The sequence below is a fragment of the Amia ocellicauda genome, chromosome 10 (assembly GCF_036373705.1).
Source record: "Amia ocellicauda isolate fAmiCal2 chromosome 10, fAmiCal2.hap1, whole genome shotgun sequence".
Taxonomy (NCBI): domain Eukaryota; kingdom Metazoa; phylum Chordata; class Actinopteri; order Amiiformes; family Amiidae; genus Amia; species Amia ocellicauda.
In genome coordinates this window covers 37,802,175-37,824,515 of record NC_089859.1, presented here as the reverse complement: position 1 = coordinate 37,824,515, position 22,341 = coordinate 37,802,175, and the positions used below count along the sequence as shown (strand labels likewise).

The 22,341-nt window shown below is 38.6% G+C and overlaps 1 protein-coding gene across 4 annotated transcripts in view; it reads left to right on the top strand.

Annotated features, from left to right (window-relative positions):
* atp9b (ATPase phospholipid transporting 9B) overlaps positions 1-22,341 on the top strand; it is a 234,371-nt gene that overhangs the window by 155,375 nt on the left and 56,655 nt on the right. For all 4 annotated transcript variants that reach the window (XM_066716058.1, XM_066716057.1, XM_066716056.1 and 1 more), the window contains 3 exons: positions 8,701-8,861; positions 10,544-10,686; positions 20,154-20,266. In XM_066716058.1, coding sequence (XP_066572155.1) covers positions 8,701-8,861; positions 10,544-10,686; positions 20,154-20,266 — 417 coding nt within the window. The remainder of the gene's footprint in view (positions 1-8,700; positions 8,862-10,543; positions 10,687-20,153; positions 20,267-22,341) is intronic.

Sequence of the window (22,341 nt, the reverse complement as noted above, 5' to 3'; positions counted from 1 at the left end):
TAGTTGGCCACCAGGTTTGCACACATCTCAGGAGGGATTTTGTCCCACTCCTCTTTGCAGATCCTCTCCAAGTCATTAAGGTTTCGAGGCTGACGTTTGGCAACTCGAACCTTCAGCTCCCTCCACAGATTTTCTATGGGATTAAGGTCTGGAGACTGGCTAAGCCACTCCAGGACCTTAATGTGCTTCTTCACCAATTGTTACCAATTGTTTTTTTGGTGACTATGGTCCCAGCTGCCTTGAGATCATTAACAAGATCCTCCCGTATAGTTCTAGGCTGATTCCTCACCGTTCTCATGATCATTGAAACTCCACGAGGTGAGATCATGCATGCAGCCCCAGACCGAGGGAGACTGACAGTTACTTTGTGTTTCTTCCATTTGCGAATAATCGCACCAACTGTTGTCACCTTCTCACCAAGCTGCTTGGCGATGGTCTTGTAGCCCATTCCAGCCTTGTGTAGGTCTACAATTTTGTCCCTGACATCCTTGGACAGCTCTTTGGTCTTGGCCATGGTGGAGAGTTTGGAATCTGATTGATTGATTGCTTCTGTGGATAGGTGTCTTTTTTATACAGGTAACGAGCTGAGATTAGGAGCACTCCCTTTAAGAGAGTGCTCCTAATCTCAGCTCGTTACCTGTATGAAAGACACCTGGGAGCCAGAAATCTTGCTGATTGATAGGGGATCAAATGCTTATTTCCTTCATTAACATGCAAATCAATTTATAACTTTTTTGAAATGTGTTTTTCTGGATTTTTTTGCTGTTATTCTGTCTCTCACTGTTAAAATACACCTATCATTAAAATTATAGACTGATCATTTCTTTGTCAGTGGGCAAACGTACAAAATCAGCAGGGGATCAAATACTTTTTTCCCCCACTGTACTTGTCTCCAATTTGATGGCAGTTAAATGGAGTAGAGACCACAACACTGAACTGATATTCTGAAGACATGTCCTGTGCTGTTATAGAGCTGCCTATCTACATGGTCAACATTTTGGGGTGTGGTGTCATTAACATGTTTGCAATTCTGATGAAAGCAACTAAATGACAAGAAGCACACGTGGGAATGTTAACAATTGAACACACAATGACATTCTAACTAGTCAAAGCAACTATCTGACTGAATTGTATATCAAAGAAGCAAAAATTTAAGAAAAATAAAACTAAAAAATGTAAAAAGTAAATACATTTTTGCAAATACAATCAGTGATATAGTGCTGTACCCACCCCTCACTTCTTGGACAGGGAGAGTACCACTAACTGTTTTGATGATCATATTTTATTATATTTATTATAAGTAAATGCAGTAGTGTGGAGTAGTGGTTAGGGTTCTGCACAGGGTCGTGACAGCATCTGTCATGCCCACCAAGGAAATACTTATATTTCAGAAGCAGAGATGTGTGCTTGGGAAGAGATCAGCTACATTATGTCAGAAGATATAATCTCAAGTGCTGTGTGGGATAATATTAATTATCCGAGTGTATTAAAAACTTGGCGAACATGAATTTCACAGGACCTCGGTGCAGTGCCATGACTGGTTAAAAATAAGCTGAAGGATAATAACCGGATCGGTAGCAGACTATATTAATCATATTTTATGAATAACTGGACGGTGTTTCAGGCTGTTGTCCTGTGGATGGTGTGCAGGTCTGTTGTATAACAGCCCCACAGAGACAATCAGTATGAAGGCGAACATGATTTAGTTAACGTGTGAATGAATGAATAAATAAATACAACAGATCTGGGTTTCCCTCTAAAACATTAAGGACTGGTTTAATAAATGTGTCCATAAACGCCATGACTGAAACGTTAAATTAACTTTAGTTAAGTTAACCTGCTATATTGTAGCTGCTGTTACTGTATTATTAATTGTGAAATGTTCTTGTATATTTTGTTTCAACTGTAACTTGCCCTGGTTAAGGACGTCTGATAAGTAAATTAAAAATAATACGTTTAAAAAAGGCATAATTTGCAGTTACAAATGTGTAGTAAGAGTAATAAGTTAAGGGAGTCAAGTTATGCCATTTAAAATGCATATCTATTACCACATAGCTTGATGATGATTACAATAATAACAATTATAATAATAGCAAATATTTATTGTTTTGTTGCACGGACGCTTAAGCCAGTGGAACCAAGGCACTAGATTGCTCCAGTAAATGCTCAGCAGTATATATGGGTAAATGTGAAAAATAATGTGATATCTTGTAACAATTGTAAGTCAAATAATAATAATAAGTAGTATGTATTATTGAAACTATTCATTTATTATTTCAGTTAGTATAAGAGCTTTACGTTAAAATGCTTCTGTGAATAATATCTTCATTGTCTTCAATAATGGATATTCTGCAGCCAGCAGTTGGTCCACTGAATATAACAGTTCTGTATACCTGCTTGATTGGGTGCTTGAGGTTTTCAGCTGGTATTTTCATATTATTATATAATGGTAAAATACAGATGGAAGAGCAAGATGGGATTGTTTGTTTTTGATGTTGTTGTTTTGCTTTTTCTGTTTAATTTTATATTAATCTAGAGGTGTTCTTCTAAATTTGCACACTTAAACAGCAAACAATATATAATTTAAGTACACTTTATTAAGATGAGTCTTTCAATTATTGTTTTATTTGGCATGCTTCAGCCTCCAAAGGTCAAGCAGAAAAATCTGTCGAACACAAAGTAATCAAAGTGTTTTTAGACTTAATGAACTGATGGTAAAATACACTTTCTCACAGTAAGCTGATTCCTTTGATTTTGCAACTCCTCTTGTGAGAGTGATGTGCTAATTTATGTGCAGAGAGCTAAATCAATGGTGCATGTTCTAGACCATTTTAACAGACACTATAACAAATATCTTATTGTGTTATAATTATTTTGGCCAAGGAGCTAGTTTCAGTTTACTTCCTAAATGAACCCCAGACTAAATTTTGTACTCGTAGGTATATAAAACCATATTGAAAGGATGTGCCTTGTACACCCCCCTTCATGTTTGTGTGCACCAATGAACCAGTAACAGCAGCTAGTTTATATGAAGAGGTCACCAAAAGGAGCAATCTATCATTTCAGAGTTATCCATTGTTTTACACTAAATGTCACCTAATACCTAGTTGTTTTAGTAATGCTCTTTCATGTTTGTACAAGTTCGATCATTTCCCTGTTTTGCCAGTTTCCTTCCATTGTTTTTACTGGGCTATTGGTTCTAACTAAGGGTGCCGTTTCGGTTCGGACTCACTACCAAGAACTAGTTAGAAGGGAAAGTCAATCTAGGTGTGTTTCGCGCTATGACCAGTTCATCAGGTTGTATGGCTGTGTGTTTTGCGGTGTGGTCACTGGACCCAGCATTCACAGATCATTTGAACCAATGAACCCAGTATGAGACTCGATTCTTGGTTCATGGTCGCATTACAAGGCATTGTGTGGGGTCATGACACACTGCAGTAAAGTTAAATCAACTGAAATAAATGAGAAAAAAGCATGACATTACATTGTGTATCTATATCTTCCAAAAGTCTGGGTTTGCAGTTCTGCAATTGATTGTTGCTCAAAACAACCTATTTTATTTATTTATTTTTTACGTTTAATATTACTGCATAAAAATAAAATTTAAATAGTTTGAAACAAACTACCATCAGTGTGACTGTTATGCAGTCTAAAGGCTGGTTCACAATAGAGGTTTGTTTTGTATTCAGTACCGTTCCGTTCTTTTGGAGAAGAGCGTGAACAACAAATTTTGATTAGCAAATGAACCAAAACTAAACGAACTGAGACAATGAAAGAGTTGGTCTCAGTCCATTTGGCAAAATAACTGAGTTCGTTTCGATTGGAAAACTTGAATGTGACACAGGAGGGTCTCAGTTATTTTTCCAAAAGAAAACAAACTCCACATTTCACCCAAAAACGTGTACAGTACCAGTTAAGATAACATGCATTTGTAGTTGTTAATTTACTTATTGTTAACGGTAACATCAGTAATCTGACAATAATTGGTTATTGGGCTATATTTATCAAGGGTGTTACGAAGGTATTTCTCTAATTTGTTTCTAAATGGAATATAATGCAAATTAAAGTGAATACATCAGAGCATACAGCTTTATCTAAAGATGCTGTGTGTGAGCAAGTCATTTTTCAATCATGTTGCAGCTTATTTGTACTTTTGTTTGTGTGAGACAATAATTGTCAGAAATAACGAATTGCTATAAAAACCCTTCATTTAATGTATTATGTAAAGTAGCACTATATGTTTAAAGGTATGGCAGTAGCAGTAAAATACTCCTAGATGGATATCTACACTGTGTTATTGTATATTTTTATATGGGCAAAACAATCACTATTCGGCAGCACAACCATTTTCCTGCTCCATTCACACAGACCGTTGCCGGCAAATTGCCAGCAATTAGACTAGGAACCTTGCCGGAAAATTGCCGGCAACGACCCATTCACACAGACCTTGTGAAACAGAAGGTGTGAGATAATTTTTGTTGTTTTAACAGCAACAACAGTCTGTTAAAGACTAGCAGAAATCATGGATAGAATATGCTAAAACAAATATTTGGGCATGCATCCCTCAAAACAGACCACATAATTGGTTATTGAAATATTTGGAGATGTCTGTTTGCATCAGTGACGTGTCACCGTAGTCTCAGGCAAGCAGTGTCAATGGAAAGATGGAAGAAATATAGGTAACAGAGGCTAACTTTTCAGGCTAAGTTTAGTAATTTGTTATGCAACTGACTAACTTGCATTAGAATAGTCTAACTGGAAGTGTGTACACCAATTTTGTAAACCTATTAAAATAGTCTAATACTGTTCCTATTTTAAGGCACAAGCATGTGGTGATTGCTAGATCACATCTCCAGCCCACAGGAGTTTGTTTGCATCAGTGCAAAAGTAACACAGATTATAAGCTTTGTGTTTCCCTTTTTCTCACTTTCACCTCTAATATATTTGGTCTTTAAAATTTGTAAGTGTTAATGTAAATGAGAGAGCAATTCGGGGGAAACACTGTTTATTTCCAAGGCATCTGTCCAATCTCTCAAAGTTAGACGATAATAAATGTTATACTTTTACACTGATTGTACTGATAAATTATGTTATCCTTGAGCTATTGACATTGTCAAGCTTACCCATGTCTGCCTTTCCTGAATATTTTGTCTAAAATTTCAGAGCTTTTCTATGGTACGATGCAGAGGAACAGTTTGAGTTAGTGCTTATGCATATTGCGAGACAGCGATTCTTTATTTTATTACAACAAAAAAGACTAACTCCAGAAAGCCAGATTAAATCATTCCTTTCACTTTTAATGGGATTTGGATGAATAGAGTAAAATATGCACTTTGCATTCATTGATAGCATCTTTAGGTTGAGGTAATTGAGTCCCTTTTTCACCCTTTTTTTTCCTCCGCTGACTGAATGAATAATTACTTCATCCGATCCTCAGCGAGGCCTGAAAACTTAGGCTGCTTTTGTCCACCAAAATAGATCTGGGCTTTGAAACATGCCCTGTGTCCATTGCTGTAATTTTTCTTCATTCTAATCCCCAAAAAGCTATTTTTCTCAATAATTCAAGCATAAACCATGTAGTTGGTGAAGTGATGGAAAATTACAAGATATTTGTCCACAATTTTCTACTTTTATTTTGTTACCCCTTTTTACCCACACAGATACAAACACACACAATATATATATATATATATATATATATATATATATATATATATATATATATATATATATATATATATAATATAACTGATAAATCAGTAGTCATAGTCCCTTCAGTCACTCAGTTCTGTAGGGAAGAGGCAGACTCAATCACAGGAATGTTTTTTTTTTTTTTTTTTTTAGTTTTTTTTCCCTTTCTGAACTATTTAAATATAGTCTTCTTTTCAAACTGTTTCTTTATTTAGGGAAATGATATGTTTTACTGCTTTTTGTGAGTGCAGTCCAGAGATGAAAGCCCCAGTGTGATAGAGGTTTACTGTTGATTTGGCAGAAGAAGAAGAAATCCTTTTTGACATAATTTTCCCACATGTTTCATTGGCTGAGAGTTGCACTTGAAAAATAAAAGAAAAAGTTAGAAAGGAGAAAGAAAAGCATTTGAATATGGGAACTTTTCAGCATGCTTTAGTAGTCCCCCAAACACAAACCGCCTTTGTGTGTGTGTGTGTGTGTATATATATATATATATATATATATATATATATATATATATATATATATATATATATATATATATATATATATATATATATATATATATAACATTTACATTTAAAGTGGTTGTGAATTAGTAAATGTCCTCAACATTTGTATTTACCCCTCCCCAGATGTATTTTTAGTGAGAGTGAGAGTATGGTTTAATTGTATAGTCTACTCTGGATAGTTACCTTCATGGGATTTTTTTTTTTAATTTAACACATTTTATGCAGTACTTAAGATAAATAATATTGGTCAAACCTGTTCTAATGCAATTATACCCATTAAACCAATACCATTTTTAAAGTAATGAGAAAATGGTAAACATTTTGAAACGGATATTTCCCTTGCATACTTGTAGAAATATAAGCAAGTACACTGTTCAACAGTGTGAAACCACCAATGTCTTTAGGATGAGAATAATCAATGTGTTGTAATTATTCTTTATTCCTTACAGCCTGTATTAAAAAGGTGATGTTACATCTCCTGAGACTATTCTCATTTAATTTTGCATTTTCATTATTTATGTATTATAAGAAATATGATAATAGAAACACTCCAAAAGATTATATTTGAAACCGTGCAGCCAGTTGACTTGCTAATCACAGGGTACACAGATGAGATCATGAATAGGAATTTGAATAAGAAGAAAAAACAAAACAAAAACATTAGGTTGCACTGTACCCATTTGTGTGTGCTATATAAGGTCCACAACTGCATGTATTGGTTATCATGCTTACAGTGAGGGAAAAAAAGTATTTGATCCCCTGCTGATTTTATAAGTTTGCCCACTGACAAAGAAATGATCAGTCTATAATTTTAATGGTAGGTGTATTTTAACAGTGAGAGACAGAATAACAACAACAAAATCCAGAGAAACGCATTTCAAAAAAGTTATAAATTGATTTGCATGTTAATGAGTGAAATAAGTATTTGACCCCTTCGACTTAGTACTTGGTGGCAAAACCCTTGTTGGCAATCACAGAGGTCAGACGTTTCTTGTAGTTGGCCACCAGGTTTGCACACATCTCAGGAGGGATTTTGTCCCACTCCTCTTTGCAGATCCTCTCCAAGTCATTAAGGTTTCGAGGCTGACGTTTGGCAACTCAAACCTTCAGCTCCCTCCACAGATTTTCTATGGGATTAAGGTCTGGAGACTGGTTAGGCCACTCCAGGACCTTAATGTGCTTCTTCTTGAGCCACTCCTTTGTTGCCTTGGCTGTGTGTTTTGGGTCATTGTCATGCTGGAATACCCATCCACGACCCATTTTCAATGCCCTGGCTGAGGGAAGGAGGTTCTCACCCAAGATTTGACGGTACATGGCCCCGTCCATCGTCCCTTTGATGCAGTGCAGTTGTCCTGTCCCCTTAGCAGAAAAACACCCCCAAAGCATAATGTTTCCACCTCCGTGTTTGACGGTGGGGATGGTGTTCTTGGGGTCATAGGCAGCATTCCTCCTCCTCCAAACACGGCGAGTTGAGTTGATGCCAAATAGCTCGATTTTGGTCTCATCTGACCACAACCCTTTCACCAAATTCTCCTCTGAATCATGCAGATGTTCATTGGCAAACTTCAGACAGGCCTGTATATGTGCTTTCTTGAGCAGGGGGACCTTGCGGGCGCTGCAGGTTTTCAGTCCTTCACGGCGTAGTGTGTTACCAATTGTTTTCTTGGTGACTATGGTCCCAGCTGCCTTGAGATCATTAACAAGATCCTCCCGTGTAGTTCTGGGCTGATTTGTCACCATTCTCATGATCATTGGAGCTCCACGAGGTGAGATCTTGCATGGAGCCCCAGACCGAGGGAGACTGACAGTTATTTTGTGTTTCTTCCATTTGCGAATAATCGCACCGTTGTCACCTTCTCACCAAGCTGCTTGGCGATTTTCTTGTAGCCCGTTCCAGCCTTGTGTAGGTCTACAATTTTGTCCCTGACATCCTTGGACAGCTCTTTGGTCTTGGCCATGGTGGAGAGTTTGGAATCTGATTGATTGATTGCTTCTGTGGACAGGTGTCTTTTATACAGGTAACAAGCTGAGATTAGGAGCACTCCCTTTAAGAGAGTGCTCCTAATCTCAGCTCGTTACCTGTATAAAAGGATCAGGTATTAATACAACTTTATGATGCAATTCAACATGCCATATCTTCCCAGTGGCATTATTGGATTCCCTTGCGTACTCTTTGAATTTCAAGTGAACTTCTGTTACAGAAACATATTTCTCAGAAGGGATGGCAAGACTTTATAACCACCCTTTTCTCCTGTTACATATATTGCAAAGTCATGCTTTAATGATGATAGGAATATGTATGAACACTATTTATTCCACTATGTTGAAAGAACTGCATCACATACTAAAAAGTGTGACTGACTTCAGTTCAGCCTCTTCAAACTTCAATGTTTTTGTTTTCAGTATTCTGTTTCGTCTTTTTACTGTTATCCACAGCAGAGTACCTCCTGTCTTTTTATGATTTTGTTATGCTAAACATTTTTTTTTCTTATTGTAGGTGGGACTGCTAGACCTGGAACTCAACAGCTTGACAAAGGCACTGTTTGTTGCTCAGGTGGTCCTCTCTGTGGTGATGGTGGCTTTGCAGGGGTTTGTAGGCCCTTGGTACCGGAATCTATTTCGCTTCATCCTGTTGTTCTCCTACATCATCCCTATCAGGTACTGACTTAATGCATTCCCAGGCAAGAGTCACATGATCATCATGTCAATTTTATTGAATCATTGAACTTTAGAGACTTATACTTTACTGATCTCTTGGCATTCCACAATATCTTTCAATGGGTACATTTCTAATCCTTCCCCACGGTAAAAATACCAAAACTTTGAGCAGAATCATATAAACATAATGTCATAAGGTTTCTGTGCATTTATCTATGTGTTTAAGTTCAGCTTTGGAAACTTCTTCATTCTTTTAGTTTGTCATGAAACGGTCAAGGAATGTAATGTTTCTATTCTAAGATCTACGTCTCTGTAATTTCACCATTACAGAACATTTAGACAACCACAACACATACAAACACTGGGGCAAGCAGATGACTGACATACAAATATTTTCATGTCTAAAGTAATCTTTAAACTACAGACAGAGATGTCATAATTATGGCTTGACCACATAACCATACTTGCATATCTGAATACACACAGATGTATGATTTTGAAATTTTGGTAACCGCAAGAAACTTGATTATATGTTAGATCTGTGTAGGAATTAAGAAAAGAAAGCTGATTTCCAGATATCCACAGATATAAACAGATAAAAACATAAACACAAACAGCTAACATCTTGTTCTCTCAGAGATGTACACATGCACACACAACCACAAATGGAGGAACTTTTTGAGGTGGGAGGTGACAACACAAAGCCCAACATAAACTGGGATAACAGTCACAAACACAAAGCTTATCAGGTATGTGGATTATCACCTGAACCCATATAAAAAAAAGAGGTGTTTGGGCAGTAGAAAAGACTGCAGTGGAGTGGGAAAGGTGTGGGGCGTGGGGGGGGCTTGAGGAACCAACTCTGTTGTCTAATTTCACTGATTAGGACTTTCTTGAAATATATACCCAGTTCTCATTGTGAAGGAAATTGATCTTATCAGGAAATTGGAGGAGAAGCCAAGCAAAATGTGCTGATACTGGGAGGATCAAAATGCAGGGAGAAAGACCACTGTATTTTCTTCTTTTTGGATAATGTTCATATTACCAGACTGCCACGGATGCTTCATCGTGGGGGCAGCGTAAAATACATTTATAATAGGGAAATCTCTGTGAAGTGGGAAAACACCACCAATCACTTTCACGTAATTAAAATAAAATAAAATAAATGTTATATTTTTACTTTACAATTACACACTATGAATCGCACTAAAAAAGACTAAAAAGTCAACCTGCATTATAGTGCTCCAAGTACCCTAAATTGCTTTATACTCTTCCAATACCCACTATACTGTCATTGTATTTATGGGAACTATCTTTAAACAGAAGGCAGTCATTTTATATATGGGAGGGAAGGATATTAGTATTTCTAAAACCATTGTGAAGAAAAGTTATCAATTTATTTTCACTCCCAGTCCCTGTGCATGTCATTCAGTGTTTCAGACCTATAAACAGTATTCTGTATGTATCTGTATGCATATAAACATGCATATACATTAAAAGACATATTTAACAGTGGCCTTTTGGCATTTTATCTCCATGGTGAGTCCTCACCTCCGCATCCCCATTTTCATCATCTGTTTCAGAAATGATTTAAGATTTTAAATATTGCTTTTAGGAGTCTTCAGACGTATTGTTTCTTTCATAGGACCAAATCATTCTTAGTTGAAATTTTGTTTGTGCAGCTTACGTGTTAACCTGGACATGGGGAAAGCAGCCTATGGGTGGATGATAATGAAAGATGAAAACATTCCTGGTACAGTAGTACGCACCAGCACCATACCAGAAGAACTTGGACGATTAGTGTATTTGCTCACAGATAAAACAGGTAGGAAAAAAGACATTAGAAAAAAAATGTGCTTATACGTGGTTGTTTAAACCATGTATGTATGTATGTATGTATGTATGTATGTATGTATCTATCTATCTACAGTGAGGGGAAAAAAGTATTTGATCCCCTGCTGATTTTGTATGTTTGCCCACTGACAAAGAAATGATCAGTCTATAATTTTAATGGTAGGTGTATTTTAACAGTGAGAGACAGAATAACAACACAAAAATCCAGAAAAACGCATTTCAAAAAAGTTATACATTGATTTGCATGTTAATGAGTGAAATAAGCATTTGACCCCTTCGACTTAGTACTTGGTGGCAATGCCCTTGTTGGCAATCACAGAGGTCAGACGTTTCTTGTAGTTGGCCACCAGGTTTGCACACATCTCGGGAGGGATTTTGTCCCACTTCTCTTTGCAGATCCTCTCCAAGTCATTAAGGTTTCGAGGCTGACGTTTGGAAACTCGAACCTTCAGCTCCCTCCACAGATTTTCTATGGGATTAAGGTCTGGAGACTGGCTAGGCCACTCCAGGACCTTAATATGCTTCTTCTTGAGCCACTCCTTTGTTGCCTTGGCTGTGTGTTTTGGGTCATTGTCATGCTGGAATACCCATCCACGATCCATTTTCAATGCCCTGGCTGAGGGAAGGAGGTTCTCACCCAAGATTTGACGGTACATGGCCCCGTCCATCGTCCCTTTGATGCGGTGCAGTTGTCCTGTCCCCTTAGCAGAAAAACACCCCCAAAGCATAATGTTTCCACCTCCATGTTTGACGGTGGGGATGGTGTTCTTGGGGTCATTCCTCCTCCTCCAAACACGGCGAGTTGAGTTTATGCCAAAGAGCTCGATTTTGGTCTCATCTGTCCACAACGCTTTCACCCAGTTCTCCTCTGAATCATTCAGATGTTCATTGGCAAACTTCAGACGGGCCTGTACATGTGCTTTCTTGAACAGGGGGACTTTGCGGGCGCTGCAGGATTTCAGTCCTTCACGGCGTAGTGTGTTACCAATTGTTTTCTTGGTGACTATGGTCCCAGCTGCCTTGAGATCATTAACAAGATCCTCCTGTGTAGTTCTGGGCTGATTCCTCACCGTTCTCATGATCATTGGAACTCCACGAGGTGAGATCTTGTATGGAGCCCCAGACCGAGGGAGACTGAAAGCACCAACTGTTGTCACCTTCTCACCAAGCTGCTTGGCGATGGTCTTGTAGCCCATTCCAGCCTTGTGTAGGTCTACAATCTTGTCCCCAACATCCTTGGACAGCTCTTTGGTCTTGGCCATGGTGGAGAGTTTGGAATCTGATTGATTGATTGCTTCTGTGGACAGGTGTCTTTTATACAGGTAACGAGCTGAGATTAGATGCTCCTAATCTCAGCTCGTTACCTGTGTGAAAGACACCTGGGAGCCAGAAATCTTGCTGATTGATAGGGGATCAAATACTTATTTCCCTCATTAACATGCAAATCAATTTATAACTTTTTTGAAATGCGTTTTTCAGGATTTTTGTTGTTGTTATTCTGTCTCTCACTGTTAAAATACACCTACCATTAAAATTATAGACTGATCATTTCTTTGTCAGTGGGCAAACATACAAAATCAGCAGGGGATCAAATACTTTTTTCCCCTCACTGTATGTAAGTATATATAAAAAAACATGTATGTACAACAGACATAATGAAAAAGAAATGCAACCACCTAGCATATTTCATACATATATAGCTGTAAGCACTTACCTTTATAAAATGGTATTGATAATTAAGTGCTAGGATTTATTTATTTATTGACACTGGTACGGTTCATTCAGTGAGAAAGTAATGGTTCATATGGTGCAGAGAATGTGGTATACATATCATATCAGTTCACACAAAGGAGGGTGATTTAGTCTCTTGTTAATAAGGCTACCTTGTTCAAGTCCTAAGGTGGGACTCAAATCCAGGCCTGTTAGAGTGCTTTACTCCGCTTTATTTAGATAATATTGTTTGCTTCATGTTATATGTTTTATAAGCTTCCTGCACAAAATAATGGTCCCACAACTCTGTTTCAACCCTGAGCAAGAAAACTACAAACAAACCAAAATAAAGGAAATATTAATATTGACCTGCTATAGTGATTTTGTTCAATGAATACTAAGAAAGTATACAGATACTGGCCTGTTATTACCTCTTTGTCAAATGTGGTAGGCCAACCACACAGAAAACTAAAAAGAATTATAGTTGTTGGGTCTGAGGAATGTCGTGGCACTAACATAATTGGAAGGTAGTTGCCTTATGACTGCAAATTGGGTTTGCGCTTCATCAATACACATTTTGACAAGAAGCGTCCATCACTGTGGCCCTTGCATTTGCCAAGACAGAATAGAGAATGAAGTGTCCCAATAATTACATTATAGTTTCCTTATTGTTGGACAAGAAAGCAATATGGTATAATTAGGTTTGATTGGAGAGCATGTTTCCGGTAAGATCTGAAATTAATGATGTTGCTATAGAGACACATCTGTGGCTACCAGTGCATGAAACATAAAGTAATTCCTTCGACAAGAGAAGACATCTGTTAACTGCAAGGATGCAAGGCGTATTGACACTGACCAGAAATACTAGACGTTGTGTGATAAATGAACAAATGGTGCTGAAATAGTGAGACAGATAATTTGTACTTAAACTACAGGGAGGATTTTAATCCTCTCACTCGTTGTATTTGAAAATGCCATTGTTAAAGGGAACAATTCAGTGGAGAGTTCATAAGTTTCACAACCCACCCCTGGCTATTGCCCATTACAGCAGAGCATTAGTTTTAGCATGGATGTTTTATCTGCTTGAAATATCACACTATTAGTACAGAAACTTTTATTTCTCAATGGTGATAGGGAAGCAATGATTGGTGAAAAGCAGTATGATAAAGATAGTATCCTTATGTATGTGCATTACTGGTGTTGTCATGATTTTGTAAGCCTGTTCTATGAGAGTTGTGCTTTCAGAAAATAAATGGAATGGGTTGCTAACCTTAATAGGCCTAGATGCTGAATTAGTCCATATACATTAACTGCTTGTACAAACATTAGACATTTGACTATTACTGTTACATTTTTATATTTTTAAGACGCACCTGGAATAGGATTTGTAGAGACAGGGCCAGATATATGCTCATTGGTTGTCATATCAGGCTGAAATAATAATTAATAATTCTTACTGCATATTTGTAAGAAGTTAACTTTAGTTCCCTAGAAGAAATTTAATTAATATACTTTACTGTGAGAGAAATAAGTTTTCTCCAACACAGAACAGTATTATTTGATGCGAGCATCACGAGTGGTGCATTTAATAAAGAGATGCTTATAATTTTACTTCAGTATGTTCTCTACCTCTACTTGTAACTCATCATTACAACCCCCCAAAATATCAACATAATAGTGAAGCTTATGGGAAATTATAATATATATCATTTGGATTAGAAAAAGTGTTTCGCCAACTATCTTAAGCATTTTCTATATGGATGTTTGATGTCTTGTTTAATGTATGTAATGTATTTTAATATGCTGTTTAGCTGTCTGGGACAGGGTTAAGATCTGAAGATATTGGGCTTAGCTGATATGTTCTTTATCAATACAAGTAAAGCATGAGAACTAAATTATTAATTGTGAGAACTACGTGAAGGATTTTATTCTATTCTACTTTGGATTAGTACATTACAAATCTGATTTAGTATAGTATTCCTTGTTACAGGGTGGGCATATTAACTTATTTATTTGTCTTTTCGAAACATGCAGATCATCCAGCTTCACTATTATATTAAACATGGATTTTTGTTTCCTTATTTCTTCATCACCATTAATAATACAAATAATAATAATTATAATCATCATTATAAAAAATATATAATAACATTAATAAAAATGAATAAAGGTCTGATTTGAATCTGGGACTAAAATTAACATATCTGTCTTTTTCCTGAACAATGTTGGTCTCTTATCATTTCAAGACTTCAAGGACAGTGAGTCCATTAGTTTATGGGTTGTAAGATACTGTGTAACTGAACTTAAGCATACTTTGTGTACAAAGCATACCAATTAAAGTGTTCAGGAAGAAATTAAAGCAGCTGAAGATGACAGATGCACTGTGTGAATAGAGCTGCCTGACCCTACTTTGGATTACTTCGGCTGCCTTAAAACTTGATTTTCCATTAATTGGGAGGGGGGGAATAAATATTTCTTTTCTCCCTCTACCAGGTGTTATTTATATGTGTGTGGTCCTAAAATGTTAAAGCCTGAAAGCTATAGTGGGTATCCTAATATGTTTATGATATGCTTGATTTACAATTCGTGCTATTATTTTCTTTCCGTGTCCTCATTTAGTTTTTAGTTATAGCCATTTTTGGTTTATTTTTTGTTTTTTTTGTTTTTCTTAAACAAAACCAAATCTGAATTCAGTTGATTATAATCTAATGTGTATGATAATTACTGGTAAATTGACAGTACTTGTGTTTTTAAAATGAATGTCGTCGTCTTCATCATCATCATCATCATCATCATCATCTTGTGTTTAGCAAATTACATTTTGTAAAGACTTTCTTGTGAATGGAAATCCACTTAGGTAATTGTAATGGGTTAATTTATTTAAAAAACAAAAACAATTGGGTTTCATATGGATGCATAATTCCCTTAAGATTGAATAGTCTGAAAATGTGCAATAAACCTAAGTGCTACAATTAAGGGGGAACAAAATCACTTTAAAAATCCTTTTAGGTTGGAAAGAACTGTAACGGAAATTGTGTGGCCTTAAAGATATTAAAATAGCCTATTAATCCTGTACAATAAGCAGATACAACAGGTAAATAAAGACAGAGTAAGAATGTAATGTAAAGGTATATAGCTTGTTAAAGAAACTTGTTAAACACTATACTGAACATAATAAATGACTTGTAGAGAATGGAGGGGAGTAACTTAATAAAGCTGTCATTGTCTTAAGCAACTTAATTTACAACACAATAATGTTGGAATGTTTTGTAGGGTGGACATGACTCTCCCCAGTGTTTTAGTTATGGCCAATTCATTGAACAAATTATCCTGATATGATATTACATTTATATCGTATATAGAAATAATAATCTGGGACTAAAGTTATATATTTTTAAATATGGATTATTATATTGGAAAGGGTAAAAAAAAGTAAAATAAAACAAAATAAAAATTATACACATAAAAGCTATTCACGTGTTGATTGTGTTAGTGACACAATCATTTTTAAGAATGAACAAGTAAAAAGCAGAGCATTTACCTACATATTTAGAAATACATGTAAATATTTGGCAATTTTGTTATTTACAATGTTGATTTACTACTTACAGTGGAAAAAAAAAACACAGCATAGGAATTTAATGATCAGTGCTTGAGCTGTTTACAAGGTTCAATTAATCTACAAGCCTTTTAAAATGAAAAAAAAGATATACATTCTTAAATTGTTTTTATTTTAATCAAGATTGTTGCCACCTGTACAAAAACATATCTGCAATGTTCTCTTCATGGCCATGGATATTCAATTAATTAAACACTAGTGTGAAAATAATTCAGTTTCTCTGGTTTGTATGTTTGTAGTTTATGATAAATTAAAACTTGTGCCTAATCACAATGTTTTATTCTTAGACGTCACTTACAACCAATTCTTAATGAAAATGTACATACATATATATACGTGTGTGTGTGTGTGTGTGTGTGTATATATATATATATACAGTGAGGGAAAAAAGTATTTGATCCCCTGCTGATTTTGTACGTTTGCCCACTGACAAAGAAATGATCAGTCTATAATTTTAATGGAAGGTGTATTTTAACAGTGAGAGACAATAACAACAACAAAATCCAGAAAAACGCATTTCAAAAAAGTTATAAATTGATTTGCATGTTAATGACGGAAATAAGTATTTGATCCCCTATCAATCAGCAAGATTTCTGGCTCCCAGGCGTCTTTTATACAGGAAACGAGCTGAGATTAGGAGCACTCTCTTAAAGGGAGTGCTCCTAATCTCAGCTCATTACCTGTATAAAAGACACCTGTCCACAGAAGCAATCAATCAATCAATCAAATACCAAACTCTCCACCATGGCCAAGACCAAAGAGCTGTCCAAGGATGTCAGGGACAAGATTGTAGACCTACACAAGGCTGGAATGGGCTACAAGACCATCGCCAAGCAGCTTGGTGAGAAGGTGACAACAGTTGGTGCGATTATTCGCAAATGGAAGAAACACAAAATAACTGTCAGTCTTCCTCGGTCTGGGGCTGCATGCATGATCTCACCTCGTGGAGTTTCAATGATCATGAGAACGGTGAGGAATCAGCCCAGAACTACACGGGAGGATCTTGTTAATGATCTCAAGGCAGCTGGGACCATAGTCACCAAGAAAACAATTGGTAACACACTACGCCGTGAAGGACTGAAATCCTGCAGCGCCCGCAAGGCCCCCCTGTTCAAGAAAGCACATGTACAGGCCCGTCTGAAGTTTGCCAATGAACATCTGAATGATTCAGAGGAGAACTGGGTGAAAGCGTTGTGGACAGATGAGACCAAAATCGAGCTCTTTGGCATAAACTCAACTCGCTGTGTTTGGAGGAGGAGGAATGACCCCAAGAACACCATCCCCACCGTCAAACATGGAGGTGGAAACATTATGCTTTGGGGGTGTTTTTCTGCTAAGGGGACAGGACAACTGCACCGCATCAAAGGGACGATGGACGGGGCCATGTACCGTCAAATCTTGGGTGAGAACCTCCTTCCCTCAGCCAGGGCATTGAAAATGGGTCGTGGATGGGTATTCCAGCATGACAATGACCCAAAACACACAGCCAAGGCAACAAAGGAGTGGCTCAAGAAGAAGCACATTAAGGTCCTGGAGTGGCCTAGCGAGTCTCCAGACCTTAATCCCATAGAAAATCTGTGGAGGGAGCTGAAGGTTCGAGTTGCCAAACGTCAGCCTCGAAACCTTAATGACTTGGAGAGGATCTGCAAAGAGGAGTGGGACAAAATCCCTCCTGAGATGTGTGCAAACCTGGTGGCCAACTACAAGAAACATCTGACCTCTGTGATTGCCAACAAGGGTTTTGCCACCAAGTACTAAGTCGAAGGGGTCAAATACTTATTTCCCTCATTAACATGCATATCAATGTATAACTTTTTTGAAATGCATTTTTCTGGATTTTTTTGTTGTTATTCTGTCTCTTACTGTTAAAATACACCTACCATTAAAATTATAGACTGATCATTTCTTTGTCAGTGGGCAAACATACAAAATCAGCAGGGGATCAAATACTTTTTTACCCCACTGTATATAATAATAATACTGAAATAATACTTAAAAAAAAAAACAGTACATCCGGAAAGTATTCACAGCACTTCACTAAGCACATTCACAGCCTTTGCCGTGACACTCAAAATTGAGCTCTTGATTGGAGTCCACCTGTGGTAAATTCAGTTGATTGGACATGATTTGGAAAGGCGCACACCTGTCTGTGTAAGGTCCCACAGTTAACAGTGCATGTCAGAGCACAAACCAAGCCATGAAGTCCAAGGAATTGTCTGTAGACCTCCGAGACAGGATTGTATCGAGGCACAGATCTGGGGAAGGGTACAGAAAAATTTCTGCAGCATTGAAGGTCCCAATGAGCACAGTGCCCTCCATCATCCGTAAATGGAAGAAGTTTGGAACCACCAGGACTCTTCCTAGAGCTGGCCGCCCGGCCAAACTGAGCGATCGGGGGAGAAGGGCCTTTATCAGGGAGGTGACCAAGAACCCAATGGTCACTCTAACAGAGCTCCAGTGTGTCTCTGTGGAGAGAGGAGAACCTTCCAGAAGACCAACCATCTCTGCAGCACTCCACCAATCAGGCCTGTATGGTAGAGTGGCCAGACGGAAGCCACTCCTCAGTAAAAGGCACATGACAGCCAGCATGGAGTTTGCCAAAAGGCACCTGAAGGACTCTCAGACCATGAGAAACAAAGATTGAACTCTTTGGCCTGAATGGCAAGCGTCATGTCTGGAGGAAACCAGGCACCGCTCATCACCTGGCCAATACCATCCCTACAGTGAAGCATGGTGGTGGCAGCATCATGCTGTGAGGATGTTTTTCAGTGGCAGGAACTAGGAGACTAGTCAGGATCGAGGGAAAGATTAATGCAGCAATGTACAGAGACATCCTTGATGAAAACCTGCTCCAGAGTGCTCTGGACCTCAGACTGGGGCAAAGGTTCATCTTCCAACAGGACAACGACCCTAAGCAAGATAACCAAGATAACAAAGGAGTGGCTACAGGACAACTCTGTGAATGTCCTTGAGTGGCCCAGCCAGAGCCCAGACTTGAACCCGATTGAACATCTCTGGAGAGATCTGAAAATGGCTATGCACCGACGCTCCCCATCCAACCTGATGGAGCTTGAGAGGTCCTGCAAAGAAGAATGGGAGAAACTGCACAAAAATAGGTGTGCCAAGCTTGTAGCATCATACACAAAAAGACTTGAGGCTGTAATTGGTGCCAAAGGTGCTCCAACAAAGTATTGAGCAAAGGCTGTGAATAGTTATGTACAGTTGCATTTTTTGTTTTTTATTTTTAATAAATTTGCAAAGATTTCAAACAAACTTCTTTCATGTTGTCATTATGGGGTATTGTTTGTAGAATTTTGAGGAATTTAATCCATTTTAGAATAAGACTGTAACATAACAAAATGTGGAAGCGCTGCAAATACTTTCCGGATGCACTGTATGTATATGTGTGTGTGTGTGTGTGTGTGTGTGTGTGTATATATATATGTATGTATGTATGTGTATACGTGTGTACATCTGTGTATGTATGTATGTATGTATGTATGTATACATACAAATGTATAATTAAATAAAATACTGATGTCTTGTCATTTTTAGTTTGTTTAGAGAAAAACATAGAGAATAATCAAGATTTAAATCGTGAATCATCCATTAGTTTAAAAAATATATATATTTTATTTTTAGGCAATATCACCCAGCCCTAATACATACATACATGCATACATACATGCATACATACTAATTCAGAAAGTTACAAGCAAGATATCCGAGTTAATGTACCACAATGGATCTTGTAGCCATATATGGCTAGTGAAAAGAAAACATTACTTAATTTATGTTTATGTTATGCTAAAGTCTTTTTAGACCAGTTTTATTCTGGATGATTCATTGGGATCAAATATCTAATTTGAGGATGAATTCTTAAAACATGAAACTAAACAAAATACAAGGAGTACGTCTGTTCAGGATCTTTTCAAACATATATATTGTAGTTACCTTCCATTGTTTTCCATTGTTACAGATCTCTGATGTTTTTATTTTATAGTGAGATATTTTCTTTCCCCATTCTTAAACGGGTAAACTGATCTAAAATCTTGAAAGGAACCCTGAATGTAGCTTGACTAGTCCACTGTTTCTTTTTTGAATTGCAGGCACTCTGACACAGAATGAGATGATCTTCAAGCGCCTCCACCTAGGCACAGTGTCCTATGGGACAGACACAATGGATGAAATTCAGAGTCATATCATACAGTCTTATGCCCAGGTAATCCAATTTTGTACACTAACTAATAACTGTAAAATCAGTACAGTGATAAGCCTCTCACGTTTTTTGACATAATGGGCTTATCACTCTAGTGATAGCTGTGATAGAGTGTCATGGAGCTGTGTTGATCGTTTGTGGGCAGCGTCTGTGTGGCGCAGTTCGAATACCAAGCCGTGGGCTCCAACCCACACCAGCTACATTGGTGCCGTGACTCAGATTTCATCCGACTGATGCCTATTGGTCGCTGAGGTTGCTGCAGATAAATGAAGGTTCAGAGGGGGAGAGTGTAATGGGGCTTGTCATGTACATGAGCTCCTTACAGGTGCCGTAACCCCTCTTTAAAATCAGTACAGTGATAAGCCTCCTACATTGGGAGACCTGGGGAAGGATTAAATAAAACAAAATAGGTTTGCATACGTGGTGCTCCATAGGTTTATTCACATGCCTCAGCGGCTCTTTGTGGACAATGGAAATAACTGCTTATTGCTTACAGTTACCGCAATAAAGGTGTACAGTACACGTAACAAAGTAGATGTTGCGCCCAATACAAGTGAAATGTTCTCTATTGTTTGTGCACAGAGGGAAAATAGGTTATCTTTCAAGTTGGAAGCACTGCCCAAGGGGGAGGGGTTTCTTCGCACTTCCTTAGGAACCCAATCGAAACATCACTCTATCAAAGCTGCCATTGGCCCCTGTGCTCGTCACTCAGAGCAGGTCCCTTCCCACTTCCTGTTCTATAAAACGTGACATCAGCGAAGGTTCGTCCTCCTTTGCCATTTCACTGGACTTGAGAATGTAAGTCCCTGGGGCCAGTCTACCACCGAGCACTCATGACGACAGACTCCTCCAAGCAAGGTTGGGGAGCAGTCTGTGACAGATGTGGAGTCCGTGGCAGGTGGACAGAGCCAGCATGGGCCCTCCATATCAATGTCCTGGAGTTACAACCAGTACTCCTTGGACTGTCACACTGACAGACGTGCTGGTTCAGACGGAAAACACAGAGGTGGTTGCCTATATCAACAGGCAAGGAGGTCTCCGGTCGAGCAGACTGTACTGTCTAGCACGCCGCCTGCTTCTGTGGGCGCAGCCACAGTTCCGCTCCATCAGAGCAATTCACCTCCCAGGCCTGGCCAACACGGCGATGAACCTCCTCTCTCGGGGAGGCCCTCCAGTCTCGGAATGGTGCCTCCAACCGGTTCGGCAGGGCGGACGTGGATCTCGTTGCCTCGTCAGAGTTCACACACTGCCCACTATGGTTCTCTGTCTGAGACCGCTCAGGAACCCTAGAGATTGACGCGCTAGCCCACATATGAACGCGCTGTCTCCTTTACGCATTCCCACCGTTCCCCCTTCTCCTGGTGGTCCTGGAGAAGGTCAGGAGAGAACGAGCGACAGTTCTTCGGATAGCCCCACAGGTAGCCCCTTCACTGCCCACATGCCGCCTTGATGTAGTGCTGGACGCACTTTCCCAAGCCCAGTGTGGCTCCATTCTGACCTGTGTAGAATGGAGCTCACTGCTGCTGTTCCCAGCTGATTTCGCTGCATCGCTGTGTACATTAGTTCCTTGGTCAGCAGGTCTGTGGTCAGCCTCGGGCTGTGTGCCATAGAGCAAGAGTCCGCTGCTGCTGCCATCAGTGGTAAGCACCTGAGCAGGTTTAATAGTTAATTTGTCAACACAGTAGAGCTAATGTTGCCCTGTGTTAGCCGGTCTAACCAGCAGGCGTCAACTGCGCCTGTGTTCCATGGGTGGTGCATGAGTTCGTTTCTGCGCCCCGTGATGTATATAGTTTGTTTGTACAAAATCTATATTGTCAGCACAGTGGAGCTCTTCCACTCTGTACTATTCAGTTGAGTTGGATGCTCCTGTGCTGTGCGCAGGCGGCATGAATGTTCCTGCTGCCACGCGATATATATATTTTTGTTCATTTGTACAACATTGTAGAGCTGGTGTGGCCTCACTCCTAGCTGGGCTAGTGGAGCAAGCGGCCAATGCTCCCATGTTAAGCGAAGAGTGCATTAACGGTTTCCTGCACACCACAATGTTATGGTTTGATTGTCATGGTAGAGCCTGCTGT